The sequence below is a fragment of the Ammospiza nelsoni genome, chromosome 7 (assembly GCF_027579445.1).
Source record: "Ammospiza nelsoni isolate bAmmNel1 chromosome 7, bAmmNel1.pri, whole genome shotgun sequence".
Lineage (NCBI taxonomy): Eukaryota > Metazoa > Chordata > Aves > Passeriformes > Passerellidae > Ammospiza > Ammospiza nelsoni.
The window spans coordinates 31,016,204-31,033,387 of record NC_080639.1 but is presented as its reverse complement, the minus strand read 5'-3'; the positions used below and the strand labels follow the sequence as shown (position 1 = coordinate 31,033,387).

The window sequence follows — 17,184 nt, the reverse complement described above, 5'->3', positions numbered from 1 at the left end:
TTGGCTCCTTGCCCGTCCCCGGCCCGCGCTGATTGGTGCCCGCGGAGCCCGCGGCGTTGCGATTGGCCGGCGGCCGGTCTGGCGAGGGGTGAGGCGGGCGCGCGGCGGGGGTGGCGGGGCAGACGCGGCGGGACCGGGGCCGGGCGGGTTGGGCGCGATGAGCGAGGTGCGGGGGGCGCCGGGGCCGGGGGGAACCGGGGGCGGCCGGGGGGCTCCGCGACCCTTTCCCTCACTCACCCCCTGCCGCCTTCCCCCCAGGCCGCATTCCAGAAGGCTGCCGAGGAGGTGAAGCAGCTGAAGTCGCAGCCCACGGACCAGGAGATGCTGGACATCTACAGCCACTACAAGCAGGCCACGGTGGGCGACGTGAACACCGGTAGGCACCGGCCGGGAGGCAAAACCTCTCCCTCTCTGCGCTTCCCTCAATCCCTGCAAAATGTTTCTGCTGCAAAAGTGCCTGGGAGCCGCCTTGGCAGGGATTGTGTGCGGAGGGCACGGGCTGACCCGATAAGGCTTTGTGCAATTCGGGGTTTTTAGATTAACCCGGCTGCCGCCGTCTGCTCCGTGCAGTGAGGCACTGAGGATGCTTTGTGCAAATATTGGGATTGGGTTTTTTGGAGAGCTCTGTCAGTGCGTAGCTGCTCAGGCCGAGGGTGCTGCTTTAATGCAGACACTTCTCGGTTATACAGACTTAAACAGCAAGGCGAGAGATACAAGGGTGGAATTGCAATACAAGGGCGGAATTGCAATACTGGAGGGGATGACACATTTGAGTTTATTCAGACTGGATTGGCTGCTAAAAATAGTACTGGAAAGCAAAACCAGAAGAATAGGAGAAAACTTTTATATAAGCTGCAATTAAATATACTTCAGAAAGATTGTACCAAAATTTTGTCCTTAGGTACACAGTGCAGAATGTTTCTGCCTACTTCTCTTGCTACCATGCTGTCCGTGGCAGCTCAACTTTTGGAATTACATTTAAAGTGGAGCATGTCTCTATCGACCTTGTGTAAGGCTGGAGTAGCTAGAATTAGAAAGGGAAAAGGTCATTTCTTTGGAGTGCTGGCCTCCTAACCCAGTAGCTGGCAAAGTTTATTGAGTGTCCATTGATTTAAAAGCTGGCAGCAAAGTGTACAGGAAATGGTAAGTAATTTAATCTCCTTTTCCCAAAGCTGGCAGCGTGAGGGAGAAAATAATTTACTTTGGGTTTAAGATGTGGTCTTTTCGTTGTGGCTGGACACCAGCACTATTAGTGCTTGCCAGGGTGAAGCAGTGCTGGGGACGTGCCCCCGTTCCTGCGAGTGTCTGCACGCCTGAGGAGCAGCAGCCAGCGTGAGCTGGCCCGAGCAGGAGCCTGTTGGGAGGGTGGCTGCTGGGGTTTGTGCTGCAGACAAGGGGAGCTGCCAACTGGAGCCACAGGTCACTGTGCCATGGGAGCTGCACAAGGCTGTTTGTGAGCGCTGCCCAGTGCCATTTGTGAGTTCTAAGAATTATCTTTAAGGAGAGAGAGAGAGAGAGAGAGAGAGGAAGTAAAGCCACAAAGAGGACTTTACACCAAGATTAACCATATACACGTCATTCACTTTCTGCTTGGCCTCACCACAGCCTGCAGTGAAGTGAGTTAAATTTCCAAGGTTTTCAAATGCACAGCTGTAGGTTAGAAATACACCACAAACTTGATGATAATGAGTTCCAAGCTGTGTGTTACTACAAACAGCTGCCTGTTTCTGTGTCTCTGCCTATAATGGACCTCAGGGTGTTTCTGCTTTACTTTAGAGCTAGTGTTCTTTAATTGGACAGCTCTTATGTGACAGCAAGCTCTTCAGAAAGTACAGCTAAACCAAATGACAGCAGTTTGTGCTCTTCTGCCCAAATGCTGCTGTCTCAAGGGACTTTGAAAGAGCCTATCTCTGTCGTCACCAACGATGTTGTAACATATTCCCCTGAGGTGATTTCCTGGCTACAGGTTAGCAAGCAGCAGCTGCCGAGATGAGCCAGTGTATTTAGTCACAGCTAAGAGCCAGCTAAGCCTTCAAGTGGGTATCACCCACAGCCAGATCACACAAACTAATGCTGCTGCTCATCCTGCCTTTCTCAGAGCGCCCTGGTATGCTGGACTTCAAAGGCAAAGCAAAGTGGGATGCCTGGAGTGCATTGAAAGGTAAGTGTCTGATTAAAGGAATTAATGAAATTACGCCTGGCAAATTAGTCAGAAAGACACGTGTAGTTCAGCAGGAAACAGGATAGTGTTGCCTTTTAGTACAAGAGTTCTCGAAGTTCAGAATGCCATGATAATAAACTTAATTACCTCTGCAAGGCAGAAGTAACCCTGAAAAATATGGCCTGTGTGAAAGGGAATTAGGGTGCAGAATGCCCAGCTGGCCTAAGATGTTAAATAAAGAAGAATAACAGCAGCAGAAATCTAAAGTTGCTGTCCTGGTCCCAGCCTGGTACCCCAGAGACTGAGCTCTCCCTCCAGCTGTTATGCATCTTCCAGTTAGGAAAGCTTTGGAAGACACAACTGAGCTCCCAGCTCTAACTGAGGAGCCAAACAAGTGGTCTGATCTGTGACAATGGGGTTTTTTCTGGTGTTTTTAGGAATAGCTTTCCTGCAATAATTGTCAATGGCATTAATAGAACTAGTACACTGGTTAGTTGCTGTCTGAGCAAGAACAACTTTGCTTGGAAGCGCTGTGTTTTCATGACTTGCAAAACACATTTGTTTAAATCTTCAGCAGTGGATTCACAGACAGGTGGCCTTCCTGGCTCCTTTGCTCTCCAGTGGCACAAACTAGAGCAAGGAATTGTAACTTGTAAATTCTTGAGGTAATTCTTAATCTGTGGAAGGTATCTGACTGCTTCCTGTGTTCTGTCCTTCAGGAACATCCAAAGAAGATGCAATGAAAGCTTACATAGCAAAAGTGGAAGAACTAAAGGGCAAATATGGCATCTGAGGACTGGATAAGTCAGCTGCATGCACGCCTGAAACCTGCCTTATTTCTAATGTGGGAAACTGGTTTCTAAGAGTAACCTTAGATACCTAGTATGTCATAGTCGGTTCTCCTCATGCCTGTAGTTCAGGAGAAATCATGTACCTGGCTAATGTACTGACACGGTATAAATTCCTTCTGGGAACAGAATCTGGAACTCATTAAAGTGCATTTGGTACTTTAGCTGTTGTTCTGGTGGTCCCTCGGCGCTCCCGGTGAGCTCAGCCCCGAGTGCCGCCGGGCAGAGCCGCGTCCCCGTCCGTGTGCCGCTAGAGGGGGACGGTCCCATGCGCTCGGCACCGCCGGCTCCCGGCCAAACCCCTCCTCTCAGCCCTGAGTGACAGCCACGGCAGCTGGAGCATCCCAGAGCTTATCTGGAAACGGTTATCTAGTGCTGTGTGTGCTAGGAGCAAGGTGCTTGGTACTTATTGCCTGGAGCCTTCGGAGACTTCGTCAACAACTGCCAAATCATCTTTCATAAAACACTTCTGGGACGTGTTATTTCCCAACAACGATGTTGGGCTTCTAGAGTAAAGGCAAATGCTGAGCACAAAGCCTTCCCTGGGCAAGGAGAGATCCCAGAGGCAGTGGAGTTGATCCTCTTGGTGCTGTAAAAGCAAGAGAATCAAATTGATGTTGCCACACAGTTGGCTGCAGTGAGGGGTGAGTCCCTATAGACTTTGGCAAGACAGCTCAAAGAGAAAGGCTTAGTGATCATCAGCAGAAGTTCAGTTACAAAACACACAGTTGTGACTCTCTCTAGTAGCTCATTGTTTTGGTCTGCCGACTGTAGTCTCTTGGAGCTGCTGATGATGGAAAGGGAAGATTTTGCTTTAAAAATGTGACATTGAAGTATTCCAGCATAGAGCATTTGAGAATGAAATCACAACCTTATGCAGGAATAAGGAATTGTAATTTTGGTTAGCATCTGAATAGGTGAGAACTTCAAGCACTCTTCAGATAAGCAATTGATTTGTGGAACTACATAGGGATGAAAACTATCATGTATCTGTCTAGGTAAATAGTTTTGTAGCTAGTTATACATGGTGAGTAGTAGATTTAGTGATTACTTCACATGCTTTCAAAAATTTTAACTTTCCCCTTTACTACTTTTAATGGGAAATGCTCTTAGAGCTGCTTTTTGTCCTTTAAAATGTGTTAGGATAACGAGCAAAAAAAAAAAAAAAGGCAGCTTATTCTTGTTCCTCCTTGTTCTTCTGGGTAAGTAAAATAAGGATTTGGAGGTTTTTTACCTGCTCTTGTATCCTCTGTTACTTGAGATTGTCTTAATTAAATTCACTTTGCAAGAGAGGGGTAAGAGCAGATGTTCACCATGAGAAATGCTTTTACCTTTTCTCTAGCCCAAAATTCCACATCTTCTACAGCTCCATCTTGGCAGCTGTATTTTGTGAAGCTGGTTACCTTGGAAGGATTCTGCCAGCCTTTACCAGGACAGAGCTCACACAGCAAATGCTCCCACATTGCTCTTGTTAGCTGGTGCACTGTGGGCACACTGTGCTTTGCCAGCATGTTTTCTGTCAAAACAGGTGTACTCAGAGTTTTTGACTGCTAAAGAAGTGGAGCTGGGTCTAAAGGATGGCCTGGGGGTAGCAAATTCTATATCCCAGTCCTCATTTGGATTCGTTTCCCTTGTGACAATTAATTGTTACAGTGCTGCTCTCCTTTCTGATACCTCTAGCATTAGTAAAGCCTCACTTTGTACACAGTGCTGATCCCAGAGAGGGTTTGCTCTTAGCCAGGCTTACAAATAATGCTATTTGCCAAGAAATACAAGTGACTGAGAATTCTACCTTGTATGTCTTTATTTGGACACTTAATTTTTTACTGTAGTAACACCTTTCTGCTTGCAGCTTCACCATCCTTGAGAAAGTAACATCAGTGGTCTTACTATTTAGCTTGCACTTTTGCAATCAACTGAGTCTTTCAGGAGCAAGCTGAAAACTTCAAGATGTGGCAATAAGTGACTACAAAAGGCATGAAGGCAGAAGCAAAGGTACTGGTGGTGGCTGTGCACAGTGTTTGTGACAAGAAGCAGCAACACAAAATTTGGCTGGACAGGTAGTAATTGTGAGCTAAGGGGCTCGTTGTGGTTGTCTAGCAGCAGTATGAGTGTCTGTAAATGTGTAAGGGTGCTGGGCTGCCTGAAAACGTTGCTGACCTAGTGACTGCCTAGTGCTTGCAGGTAAGGTGTGTGAGACACCTGGGCTGCATAAATAACACCAGAGCAGTGGTGGTTTGAGGGCGTCTTCAAATTTGTAGGTAGAGGTGATTGCTTTTATTAAACTAATAAGGTGGTAAAAATAGACAACCATAATCATATACAGCCTTGATATCAGAAACAGAAGCAGCAAGCCTCAAACCAAAATATAATCCAGAGCCATTGCTCAAGGTACTTGTGGAGGATCAGATGCTTTTGATGGCTGGGCAGTGCTGCAAAACAGGGGATTGTTCTGACACCCTCTCAGGGAGTTGCTGCTATTTCCTCTTGGTTAGATCAAAGAAAGGCCAGCTACATCCTGATGCTTGCAGAGCTGGGGAAGGAGGAGGGAAGGAGACTGCACTGAAGCCAGCCCAACAGGCAGGAGGTCAGAGGCCAGCTGGCACACACACACTCAGCCCTGCTCTGCTGAGTCTGCAGAGTGCAGGACAGAGCCTGGACTTTGGATGGGGCAATAATAAATGTTAACTCTGTGTGTGATAAGGCAGTGTTCCTTCTATCACGCTTCTATGATTAGCTCTTGCACAGAGGACCACAGAGCTGAATGGCACCCACTGCAGGTAGAGATAAGAAAGGGGATGATGTTTTCCTTGGAAATCTCTTTCTGATGGGTTTTGCTTGCTTTTAACAAACATGTGGAGGTGTAACGCTCATAGCACAGATTTAACAAATCAGTATTGGCATGTTGCTTAAGGCCCATAACAGACTTTTCAACCCTGTGAGGTAAATTTTTCACTTTGGTTAAAAGGCCCTCCAAGGCTGACTGCAGCGTGCAACTGACTCAAAATTCTTCAGTACTCATCTGGAGTGATCCTGTTTCATGATGGAAGCATTTTAACCTTTGAACTTATATGACCCTGCTGATACTGCTAAAAATAAATGACAATTGCATTTGCTGCTGTTCAAAATATTTGCTCTTCCCCCAAGTGTTCAGAGCAAACAGTATTGGGCAATACTACTTTGGGGTGACTGACCATCATCTAAGCCATTTTGTGAGATTGATTATAAATTAGGGAAACAGAAAGTGTATTTTGGTTGTGACAGTTTTCTAAATACCACAGCTGTCACCCCAGAAGTAGGTTACACAGTCTTCCAAGTTGTCAAAGCAAGACAAGTTGATACCACATTGATAGAAGACATTTGAGTGCATTCACAGTGATAAACTCAGAAGGATAAAAGTTAATGGAACAAAAATAGAATCTATTTTTTTTCTCCCCCTCACAAGTCTATGAAGTACCTTCCAATCTGTGAATTAGCCAATCAGCTGCTCACTTAAAGTGCAAATACCATCAATCTATTTTAGATGGGTCTTCATCATTCATAGAATGAGCTTGTATTTCTTGTACAATCAGGGTATCTGTGAAAGTCACACACAGCTTCGTTGTATCTTCAGAATACAGAATTCACATGGAGCTTGTCTGCAGTGATCTTTTAACTTTCATTCCCAGCTACTCCCAGTACACATGAACTGCTTCAAAAGAAGCATCGCTACTTTCTTTCTACACCCTGGAAAGAGAAACAATTACATTACTGGGCCAGTGCAGCCAGGCAGACACCTTGTTTGTCCCCACCAGCTGTGCAAGGCACCAACTTGTGTTTCCCAAAACGCTGAGGCAATGGTATGTCCTCTCCTCCTAATAAACACTGTTCCTTTGAGTAAGTTCTGAGCTTGGGAGACAGGCTAACCAGTTCAATGTACTTGCTACTTTTAAATCTCCTGATATGACTTTTTACTGATAGAAAAAATATGTATGTGACAGCTGAGAAATGGAATTATTTCCCCCAACTTATGTAGTATTGAAATATGGAGCCAAGTTTTTCTAGTAGTGCTAAAGACTTAAAATTGGGTTGGGTTTTTTTCAGTTTTGGATTTTTTGGGGTTGTTTTGGTGGGTTTTTTTGTTTTTTTGGGTTTTTTTTTTTGTTTTGTTTTGTTTGTTTGTTTTGGTGGATTTGGTTTTGGTTATTTTTGGTTGGTTTGTTTTTTTTTTTTTTGTATTTATTGTGTATTTCAAAGGAGATTTGTCAGAATGGTCAGATGCAAATATTTTGAGGTATTTCCTAAGCCAGTGTAACATTAACAGACATCCCTGAAAAAGGCTGATTCTGAAGCAGAATGAGTGAGCACCCAGTGCTGGATCTTGGCAATGTGATCTAAGGTAGGTCCAAAAACTGATCAGAGGTGAAAACACAACATCTATTCCTTCAAGCCTGTCCCACTTAAAGTCTCTCTTCTTCTTAGACTGAACTGAGCTGGGGGATAAAATCACTAATGAAATCCCATATTATCAGCATGTTTCTAACCCAGCTCTGAGTCCCTCAGCAAGCGCTGCTTGGTGTAGGTGGGCAGCAGGACCTAGGGCTGGCTGCTGGCTATAACTGGGTATTTCACCATGGGCAGCAGGACCTAGAGCTGGCTGCTGGCTATAACTGGGTTTTATAACCATGGGCAGCAGGACCCAGAGCTGGCTGCTGGCTATAACTGGGTGTTTCACCATGGGCAGCAGGACCTAGGGCTGGCTGCTGGCTATAACTGGGTATTTCACCATGGGCAGCAGGACCCAGAGCTGGCTGCTGGCTATAACTGGGTTTTATAACCATGGGCAGCAGGACCCAGAGCTGGCTGCTGGGTATAACTGGGTGTTTCACCATGGGCAGCAGGACCTAGGGCTGGGTATAACTGGGTATTTCACCATGGGCAGCAGCCCAGGGCTCTCATGCACAGCCAGCAGTGAGTGGGGCTGCAGGGACATGTGGTAGCCCCTGTCTGGTGGCCAGTCTGCCTTCCTGAGGCACAGCAGAGGTGTCTAGGCAGGAGGCAAAGTGAAACCATCTGGCCCAGGAGCTTTTTCCTCTTTAGTTCTTTTAAATGCCAGGATGAGTTTGTCCGCTTGGCTGCAATAACTTGCAGGGATGGGAGGGAAATCCTGAGGTAAAATAGTTGTGATAAGGGGCTGGTCTGAGCTCCATGGGCCTTGGCACAAGCCAAACCCCGTTTTGGTAGATATGCTGTTGCCTGGGGCACGATTCACCTAGGATAACTGCCTGAGTTCCCAGAGGCTGCTGGGCTTGAGCAGCTTGCCAGCAACTCACTGACTTTTTGCCCTGTTCCAGAAGCTCTGTTTTGGCCCAGCTAGGCTGAACCCAGCCTGAGCTGAATGCAGCTTCTTCAACCTGGATTTTCAGTCTACCACTGGGAAAAAGAGAAGGCAAGAGAACAGTGACAGGAGACAATTAGCCTCTTCCTTCCTATCATAACACTTTCTACATGCTCACTGCTTTGGGAAGATACAAAAAAATAAGTAAAAAAAAAAAAAAATTTTCTCCCCCATACAAACCTTGGACACCTCCTAAAGTCTCAGCCTGCAAGATACTCAAGATCTATTTGTTTCAAAGATCAGGTCCACATCTCTCTGCAGAGATACCTTGAACTGGGGATCTGACAAAAATGAGGGTTTAAATACCTCATCAGGTGAGTTGCTATGCCAAGAATTAAAGATGTGATCAGAGAGGATGTTATTAAATAGTAAAATGCATTTACAGAAGTAACTGGCTTCAAGGTCAGATGAAGCTGGACTGGTCACTTGTGTTCTGCTTCACTTTTAAGTGATTTCACTTAATTGGGCAATTGTTCCCTCAGCCCCTAGTGACACTCAGATTTCGGTCCTGAACCTTCTGCAGGAGAAAAGCTGGAACAGATTCTTCAGTGTTAAACTTTGCATAGTTTTAAATGAGCCAGATGAACCTATTTCTGTGTGGTACAACAGTCTCTGGTAATTTCCATTATTTATGAACACATTTCCCTGAAAACTTTCTCTCCAGGGATAGGATGTGAAATGCCTATTTAAACAATAGAGAAAAGGGACTTTCTAAACAAAATAATGAAACTGGCAAGATACCAAGAACTCTACATTAACACAACCAAAAATACTTCTAAAGTGCTTTAAAGGTCATTTTTTTCTGTTGTTATTACACAGGTGATGTATTTTTCAGACAAAAAAATGTTTTTCTTTTACAGCACTGAGCTCTTTTTATTGCAAAATACCATTTTCACATATGATTTTCACAAATAGCAGAGACATTTTCCCACTTTTTTTTTTTTTTTTTTGTCTTTTGAAGTGACATAGTATGTTTGGCTTGTTTTGTAATGAGAAATGAATATACACTCATTAGATTTGAAAGAGGTGCAGAGTTCTCCCGGGCTTTCTAAACCCAGACAGCTTTACCAGAAGGTATCTCCAGCCAGGCAAGAGCAGAAATTAAGCACTCACTGTTACAACCATCCTCTCGGGGTGACTTCAGGAAAGTGACTCCGAAAGTGCCTGTTCAATGCTCATTAAAATTCCAGATCCAGTTTCATTCTCATTTATATTTGGAGAAATTAAATTAAATACAAAACATTAAAGCAATTTCTCCTTTGTAGTTTTCTAGGGTTCCATCCCCTACCACCCTTTTTCCTCGAAGAACGGGCTTGGCACATAACTCTATATTTACTGAAGAATACAAATATGACAGGGGAGCAATTTTGGTTCCAAAAGTAACCACTTTCATTTCCTCATTCATCAAAGATTTTTATGCACGTGTTTACTCATGTGAGCCTTACCAAGGGCTTTTACAGGAAAAAAAAAAAAAAGATCTTGCCCACCAGAATACCCCTCACCGTTAAAAGTTAAGATTTTTAACTGCTGAAGTCATTAGGATGACTCAGATGTTTTACATGCAGATCTATGCTTAATGATTTTGCTAATTGGGGGCCAAATTGCGTAATGCTTTGCAGCATCGAGCCAATGTTACAGAAAGCATAAGTTAGTGAGGTTTTTGCCAGATAAGAGGTGGTATATTTTGTCAGGTCCAAGTCTGCATTTGCTCAGCATGACTACATGCAAGCAGCATTTATTCGGCTCATGCAACAAGTGAGACAACAAGACCTGTTTGTGCTTTTTGAGCAAAAAAACCCATATATATTGTTGAATTATGAACGTTGAAGTGGAAGGGTATAACAGCAAATGCATGTAATCAGTCTGCACATGCAATGCAAAAATGCTGTTTAACATGTGGAATAAAGAGCTTAGGATGTTATAAGGATCTTCTATCAACTCATGAACCTAAGATGAAAGGGATGTGGCAAGCATCAAATTTTCTAGCTTGGATAACACATTCAGACAACAAAACATGTTGTTGACCACAAACCCACAAAATAAGTTTTGACAACAGACCTTGCAAAGATTTGCCATGAGTTGCAAGAGGAGAAAATCTCAATTCTGTGTAGGATAGAAGTATAATCTAACATTGTATACAACTTTGTAGAGAAACATTTAAACAAAAGATTCTGCAGGAGGAGAGAAATAAAAAGGTCAGCATTTATCCTTAAAATTAAAATTATGAAAACTAAAGTAAATGCTGTTCAGAACTCTCACTCTTGCTAGAAAGTGTTACAGAAAACACCCCAGAACAGATCACAGCCGACATAAATGGTGTTTTAAAGGAAGCACAGCAAGCCCTTATGAAATTGCATAGACACTAAAATAACGAGACAATCTATATAGACAGATGATTAGTTCTAGATTTTTGGCTAGAAAGGGAACGGCCAAATTCTGACCCCTGTGAACATGAGGGAGAACAACGACCCGTGGGGCTGTCCACTGGACCTCAGACTCTCTGCTGGAGTCAGAATCAGATTTTGGCAGTAAAACACGACTTGCTGATGACACAGCAACACCCAGCTTTCTTGGGCTTCTTAAAAGCTGTTTCAGACAAAAAAAAAAAAAAAAAAAAAAAAAAAAAAAAAAAAAAAAAAAAAGTAGAGAAGTAGAGTAGTCAGTAATTCATTAGAGGATGGCACAACATGAGTGAGAAAAAGCTAAGGCGTAAAACTTTATGAGCAGCGAGGTTTTTGCTGACAGTACAGGTAGAGATAGGTAAGGCAGAGCAGGCTGGTGGCGATAAGAGCCGCACACAGCCCAAGGTGCGAGGCCATCGCCGAGCGGCCCCGGGAACAAGCCCCGGCAGCGAGGGCAGCACGGGCTGCTCCTGCACCCACGGGGGACTCCGGGGCCGGGTGTCACCCAGCCCATCGCTGCCGAGCCGCTGCCGGGGCTCCGGGCCGGGGCAGCCTCCCGGTGCCCCAGCGCTCGGCACCGGCAGCACAGCCCAGGCTGCTCCTGGCGGCAGGGCACACACACCGCGAGCCGCCGGTGACACGGGGGGACACGGGCTGGGGCGAGGCTGCAGCGCGGCACCGGCACCTCCCGCCCGCCCGGAGCCGCGCTCTGCAGCGGGCTGGGGCAGCTCCGTGCCCGGCCAGAGCAGCGCTGTCCCCGCCGCGCCGGCTGTGGGGAGCAGCCTCGCTCCGCTGCGCTTCACTCGGCTCGGTTCGGCCCGGCCCGGCTCCGCCCGTCGGGGCCGCGCTGCTGACTCAGCCGCGGGGGGGCCCCGAGGGCGCCCCGGCCCCGCGGGCGTGGCGGGCGGGGGGGCTGCCCTCCCTCCGCCCTCCGGGAGATAAAGAGCGGCGGCCGCAGCCCGCCCGCGCCTCTCGGCGCCGCCGGCAGCATGACGGCCATCGGGGCGCAGGTACGTCCGCCGCTCTCCGCCGCGGGGCCGCTGCCCCTGCCCGGCCCTGCGCGCCGGGGCAGCTCCCACCCTGCCCGGGGCAGCGGGGCGCAGCCGGCCCCGTTCCCTTTCCCGCCTTCGCCGGCCGGCGGCAACTCCGCGGGGCGGCGGCTCCCCCTCCCCGCCGCACGTGGCTCTCCGAGGGGGCTGGGGGCTCTTGGCTCCGCTTTCCATCTCATCTCGGGTCACTCGGAGGGTGTCGGTGAGAAGGGGAAGTGCGCTGCCCAGGCGGCTCCGCGGGGGCTGCAGCCGAAGATTCCCCCCCGCTTTCCCCTCCCACCCCCCGGGGCAGCTGAGCCGTGAGACCCCGGGTGAGGAACGAGGTCCGGGCCGCCGCTGCTGCCGGCGGGAGGAGGAGAGACCGGCTGGCTGCAGCTCAGGAGGGCAGTGCTGGGAACTAGGAGCCCCCCCCAGCCCGCTGCTGCCGCCTCCCCCGTCCCAGCCACCGGGCTCCATCCTCCCAGGGGCCGGTGGCTTCCTCCAGCCCTGCCACAGCAGGAGGCTGTGCCGCAGGACCTGGGGCAGGGACCTGCTTCAGCCAAGATCTTTTGTGATCCCGGTCCCAAGCCTTGACGTGGGAGCATTGTTTGTGCAGCCAGGGAACTGGGACAGCTTCACCCACCCTTCCTTTCTCCTGTGTACAGCCTTCCCCTGCGAAGAGTTTGATGTGCACAAGTAAATATTTTCAAATACTGAATCCCACAGCTTTGTCCCGCTGGCTTCATTTCACCCCGAAGTAGCACTGTTAACTCTGTTACATTTTTTCCTCACGCTCTCCTTTCAGGTGCAGCAGCTGCTGGCACACCGGAGACCACAGAAATCCTTCTTTGAGACGCTCATCAGGAGCCTGATCATCCTGTGTGTGGCCATAGCCGTGGTCTTGTCGTCCATCTCCATCTGCGACGGCCGCTGGCTCTTTGCGAGGGGGCAGCTCTTCGGACTGTGGCACTTCTGCACCCTTGACAATGACAGCGTCCTGAGGTGTGTCACGGACCTCAGGCTGGCCCAGGTGGAGGGGCTGAGCGTGGGGGTGATTCCCATCAGGAGCATGGTGTCCTTTGCTGTTGTGGTTGCCATATTTGGGTTGGAGCTGCTGATGGTGTCCCAAGTCTGCGATGATGCCAACGCAAGGCGGAAATGGGCGATGGGTTCCGTTCTCATCCTCGTCTCTTTTTTGCTGTCAGCCACCGGTGTTTTGAGCTTCTCCATCCTGGTGAAGGATCACCTCACCTTCACAGGCTTCACGCTGACATACTGGTGTGAGTTCATTGCTGCCTTCCTCTTCTTCCTTAACGGAATCAGCGGACTTCACATCAACAGCCTCACGCACCTCAGGAGTGGGGTAGGCAAAATCTAGGCACCAAGGACGTACCTCTGCCTTTGTGTAATCAACTTTGCCAATTAGACTGGAAGAAAGAGAGTCTAATGAAGTTTGAAACGGATGCCCTGTCTTAATTTGTGTGCAAGGAGGGGAAGCATGAGTCAGTCTTGGTGCCTGTAGAAGTTGTACCCACCCACTGGTCAGCGTGGAGAGCTGAGCAGCACCAGCCAAGCAGAGACTGGGACTGGCTGCTCCTGCAGTATGGTTTTCTGGAGAAGTGGATCATAGCAGAGGGTGTCCTGCTAAACATGCAGAGATCTGGAAGACTGCACCCTATCCCACATGTTGACCTGAGGCTTGCACAACACCAGCACTGCTGTGGATTTGGTGTTGCTGTGCTTTTCCTCATATTCTGGAGCCTGTGAAGAGTGTGATACAGCTTTGGTGCGTCTCATGGGTTTGTTTTGCCTCAGGGACAGATGATTTCTGCCTGGCAGTGCTCACTGGTGTGGAGCACTGAAACTCTTCACTGCATCTTACTTCTTCATTTTTTTTCAAAAGAGAAGGCACACAGAACTTGATCTGGTCACAGGTTTTGTTTCCTTCAGGCACGTTCCCTTTATCTGTTCTGTTCTTGGTCAGTTTTTTGGGGACACTTCAGGCAGAGTTGCTGACCTGGGACCAGGGGTAGGTGTTGGGTGATGCAGTTGTAGAGGGAAGGGATGTGCTGGTTTCCTCAGGCAGCAGTGCATGTCCCTGTGTTTGTGGCCTCACCCCAGTGTCACCACTCTCCTGCCACCCCTGAAGGACATGTGTCAATTGGTCAGCCAAACTGGCTGTCTCACAACCCTTGCACAGTTTACGGTAACAGGGCATTGCTGTTGGGTTTTTTGGGGCAAGAGGGACAAGCTCTGCTGAGGTTTCATGGGCTGTGGTGGTTGGGCACACCAGGCAGAGACCACCACAGCTTCTGAGATGTGTTTTGGTTATCACGGTTTCCAGTGCTTATCCTGTAGCTCTCTCTTGTAGCATTTCTTGTGGGAGGAGAAAGCCCTAGATCCTCCTGAGCAGATCAGATCCTTTTCTTCCTCTAACAGTGAGCCTGGGAGGAGAAGCAGCCGTGATTGCCTAAGGAGGGGCTGATGGGTGCAGCTCTAATCTGTCACCACTGGTAGAAACGTTGAGAGACCTGGCCAAAATTATTATACTAAGGCTGGCCTTCCTCCTGCCAATGTCTGAGTCAAGATCCCTAAAATTGCTACAGCTTTGAAGTTCTCCATGGTGTCTTATGTAAAAGGAGACCTGATTTGTAGAGAAGATTGCCCTACATGTGTTCTCCCTGTCCAACACACAGCACTCAGTTGCTCACAGTTAAAAATGTCTTCAGAGTATTTCAGGGTTTCTGGTTTACTGTTTGCTTTGTATCCACTGGTAAAGCTGCTCATATCCTTGTTTTAGAACAAATGTTTCTACATGTTTCATCCCTGTACCTTGTCTGTTGAGCAAGGCTTTAGTTTCCTGTGCAACAAGTTTGACACAGTTTTTCACCTGAAACAAATGCATCATAGCACAGAGGTCAAAAAGCCTGTGTATGTGAGCCATGAGTAAACAGCTTTGTCTGTGAAAGCTAAGACTCTCAAGCTGTGCCTGAGCTGGAATGTATCACACTGATAAATGTGCTCCTGTGCTTGCATTCAGGACAGTCTCCATTCCTCCTTGGACTTCTGTAACTTCTTAAGACAACACTCCTGAGCCCATTTTGCAGTGCAGGTTCAGACTTGGCCTGCTGTGGACAGTGCCAGTTGTACTTTTTTTTGCACATCAATCTGCCCATCTTTCTGTCAGCGTGATGCAGAGCTGTGCTACCCAGACAGCTCTGAAGCTCTTGTGAGGTTTGGGGCTTTGATAGGGTTCCTTGGCCCATTCTCAAGGACAAGGACTTGTGCCCTGTCTCTGGAAAACCTCACTGTGACTGTGTCTGTGTGTGAAGGTGCCTTTGATTTGCTGAATGGCACTGTTGAAGACATTCTGCTGGGCTGAACTTGCACCTGCTTGTGTGAGCTGGTGCTGTTGGCTTCAGCAGAGCCATTTAGGCCAAAGAGATCCTGCAAGTTCTGGTGCCAAGCTGTTGCACTTTGGTGTTCCCAGGTGTACCAGGAGTACCTTAACTAGCCAGTGATTCAGCTGTGGTGCCTGGGGGTGCCCATGTCAGGCAGGGCAGTTCCCCTGCATGTAAGGGTGTTTTTGGCTTGTCTAGAAACACGAGTGTAACTTCAGAGTGACACTGTGGTGACATCCAGACTTGGAAATCACTTCTGAGTGTGCATTCCCTCGTGCTAGCAGGAGGCTGTGCCTCCATCCCTTTCCTTGGAAGGCAGCCACAGCCAGACTGGGTTCCAGGCTGGTGCCTCCTGCTCGGGTTAGAGGGACACTGGACAATTGGCTATTGAGTTCACCCTAGACGTGGTGCAATTGTGAAGGATTTTTAGGATGCCCTCTGCCAGCTGAAGAAGAGGCCCTTTTGTTGGGGGTAGGGAATCCTCTGGGGAAAATGGAGTGACTTTTTTTTCCAACTGTTTTTTTTTGTATAGTACTGCTCAATTATGCTGGGAAAAGATGCATTTTGACAGCTAAATATTACAAAACAGAGTTGATTGTCTTCGAGATTCTTATATAGAGCAACGTGTGCAGCAGTGGGTCACTGTTCATTTTCTGAAACGTTTAGAAGTGTCAAGCAATATTCCTGAAGTTTGTTAAATAAATTGATTTGAAATAAGAGCTGTAATTCACTCTTTTTATCTTTCGATATTGGGGTGCAGATTTAAGGGGATGAGGGAGGTTTAACATAATCTCTCAGGCACCATTCTATGTGTTTACCCAGCTAAACTGATGCAGAAATGACTGCTTGGTGCTCTGCCAAGCTCTGACCGAGGGAACTGCGGCCACTGCACACTCCCCTCTCCTTTTCCCTCCAGTGTCTGCACCAGCCCCAGAAGCCAGCACTGCTTTCTTCTCTTGCAAAACAAGAAGGGCAGTCAGCTGTGTTTCTTCGTGGGAATTTGAGGTAACCTTGTAGGCGCTTTAATGACTTCCTGCTGTTGCATGTGCTGTTTACCAGCTAAAGAGCTCTTTCCTGTGTCCTTCACCTTCCTGTTCCCACACTGCACCCCGTGCCTGAAGCATCCTTGCTCTTTTCCTCAGCTCTGATTGTTTGGCCTGCAAGGAGTGGTATCTGAGTACAAATGTATTTGTTTTTCTCAGAGCTCACTGCATTAGCAGGTTTGGTTAAGTGTCAGGAAAAGAGCTTCCCAGCTACACCACTGAATTAGTTTATGTAATCTCGAGTTAATTAGCACCTGGTGTTCTCTTTCCAACAGGAGAGGTCGTTGGCCTGTCTCAGTTTAACATCTCTTAAAAGCAGGGTAATGAACATCACTTCTTGTTAATGAGCCGTTTAGACTTAGCTACTAACTTTAATTGGACACTTGTACACAAGCCATTGCCTGTGGATAGGAATAAGGAAATGTTGATACAGGGCATGCCAGCTAGGGAAATTTCCTGCCTGGACTGTGTTTTTCCAGAATCACAGAATGGTTGAGGTTGGAAGGGTGCACTGGAGGTCACCTAGTCCGGCCTCCCTGCTCCAGCAGGGTCCCCTAGAGCATGTTATTTTGATTTTAAGTCTCCAATACGTTCATCAGCTGTGCTTGTAGGGACACCAGGAATGGGGTTGAGCCTTGCTTGTTTTGCAAGCCACAGGAAGGGGATTACAAAGATATATTACGTGACTGTCCTCACCTGCTTTCTCTTTCCCTCTGTTGGGGCCTATGGTAAACTGATAATAGCCCTTTTTCTCGACCTTTTAGCACAGCTGGCATATGCAAGAAGGGCCTCATTTCTGGGTAAAACAAGGTCTGCCCCAGGCAGTGTCCTGTAAGGGATGTTGCCCGAATTCCTGAGGCCTCTCACCTTCACTGGACCCAACCCCAATGAATCGGTACCAACCCTTCTGAAACAGCCCATTTC

At 47.8% G+C, this 17,184-nt stretch overlaps 2 protein-coding genes across 2 annotated transcripts; both read left to right on the top strand.

Moving 5' to 3' along the window:
• The first annotated feature begins 127 nt into the window (after positions 1-127).
• DBI (diazepam binding inhibitor, acyl-CoA binding protein) lies at positions 128-3,173 on the top strand. Its single transcript, XM_059475881.1, has 4 exons — positions 128-166; positions 259-376; positions 2,099-2,161; positions 2,881-3,173. The coding sequence occupies exons 1-4, from the start codon at positions 158-160 to the stop codon at positions 2,952-2,954; spliced, it is 264 nt and encodes an 87-aa protein (XP_059331864.1). The 5' UTR covers positions 128-157; the 3' UTR covers positions 2,955-3,173.
• An 8,604-nt stretch (positions 3,174-11,777) lies between these two features.
• On the top strand, positions 11,778-15,934 carry TMEM37 (transmembrane protein 37). Its single transcript, XM_059476305.1, has 2 exons — positions 11,778-11,798; positions 12,622-15,934. The coding sequence occupies exons 1-2, from the start codon at positions 11,778-11,780 to the stop codon at positions 13,192-13,194; spliced, it is 594 nt and encodes a 197-aa protein (XP_059332288.1). The 3' UTR covers positions 13,195-15,934.
• The last annotated feature ends 1,250 nt before the right edge of the window (positions 15,935-17,184 follow it).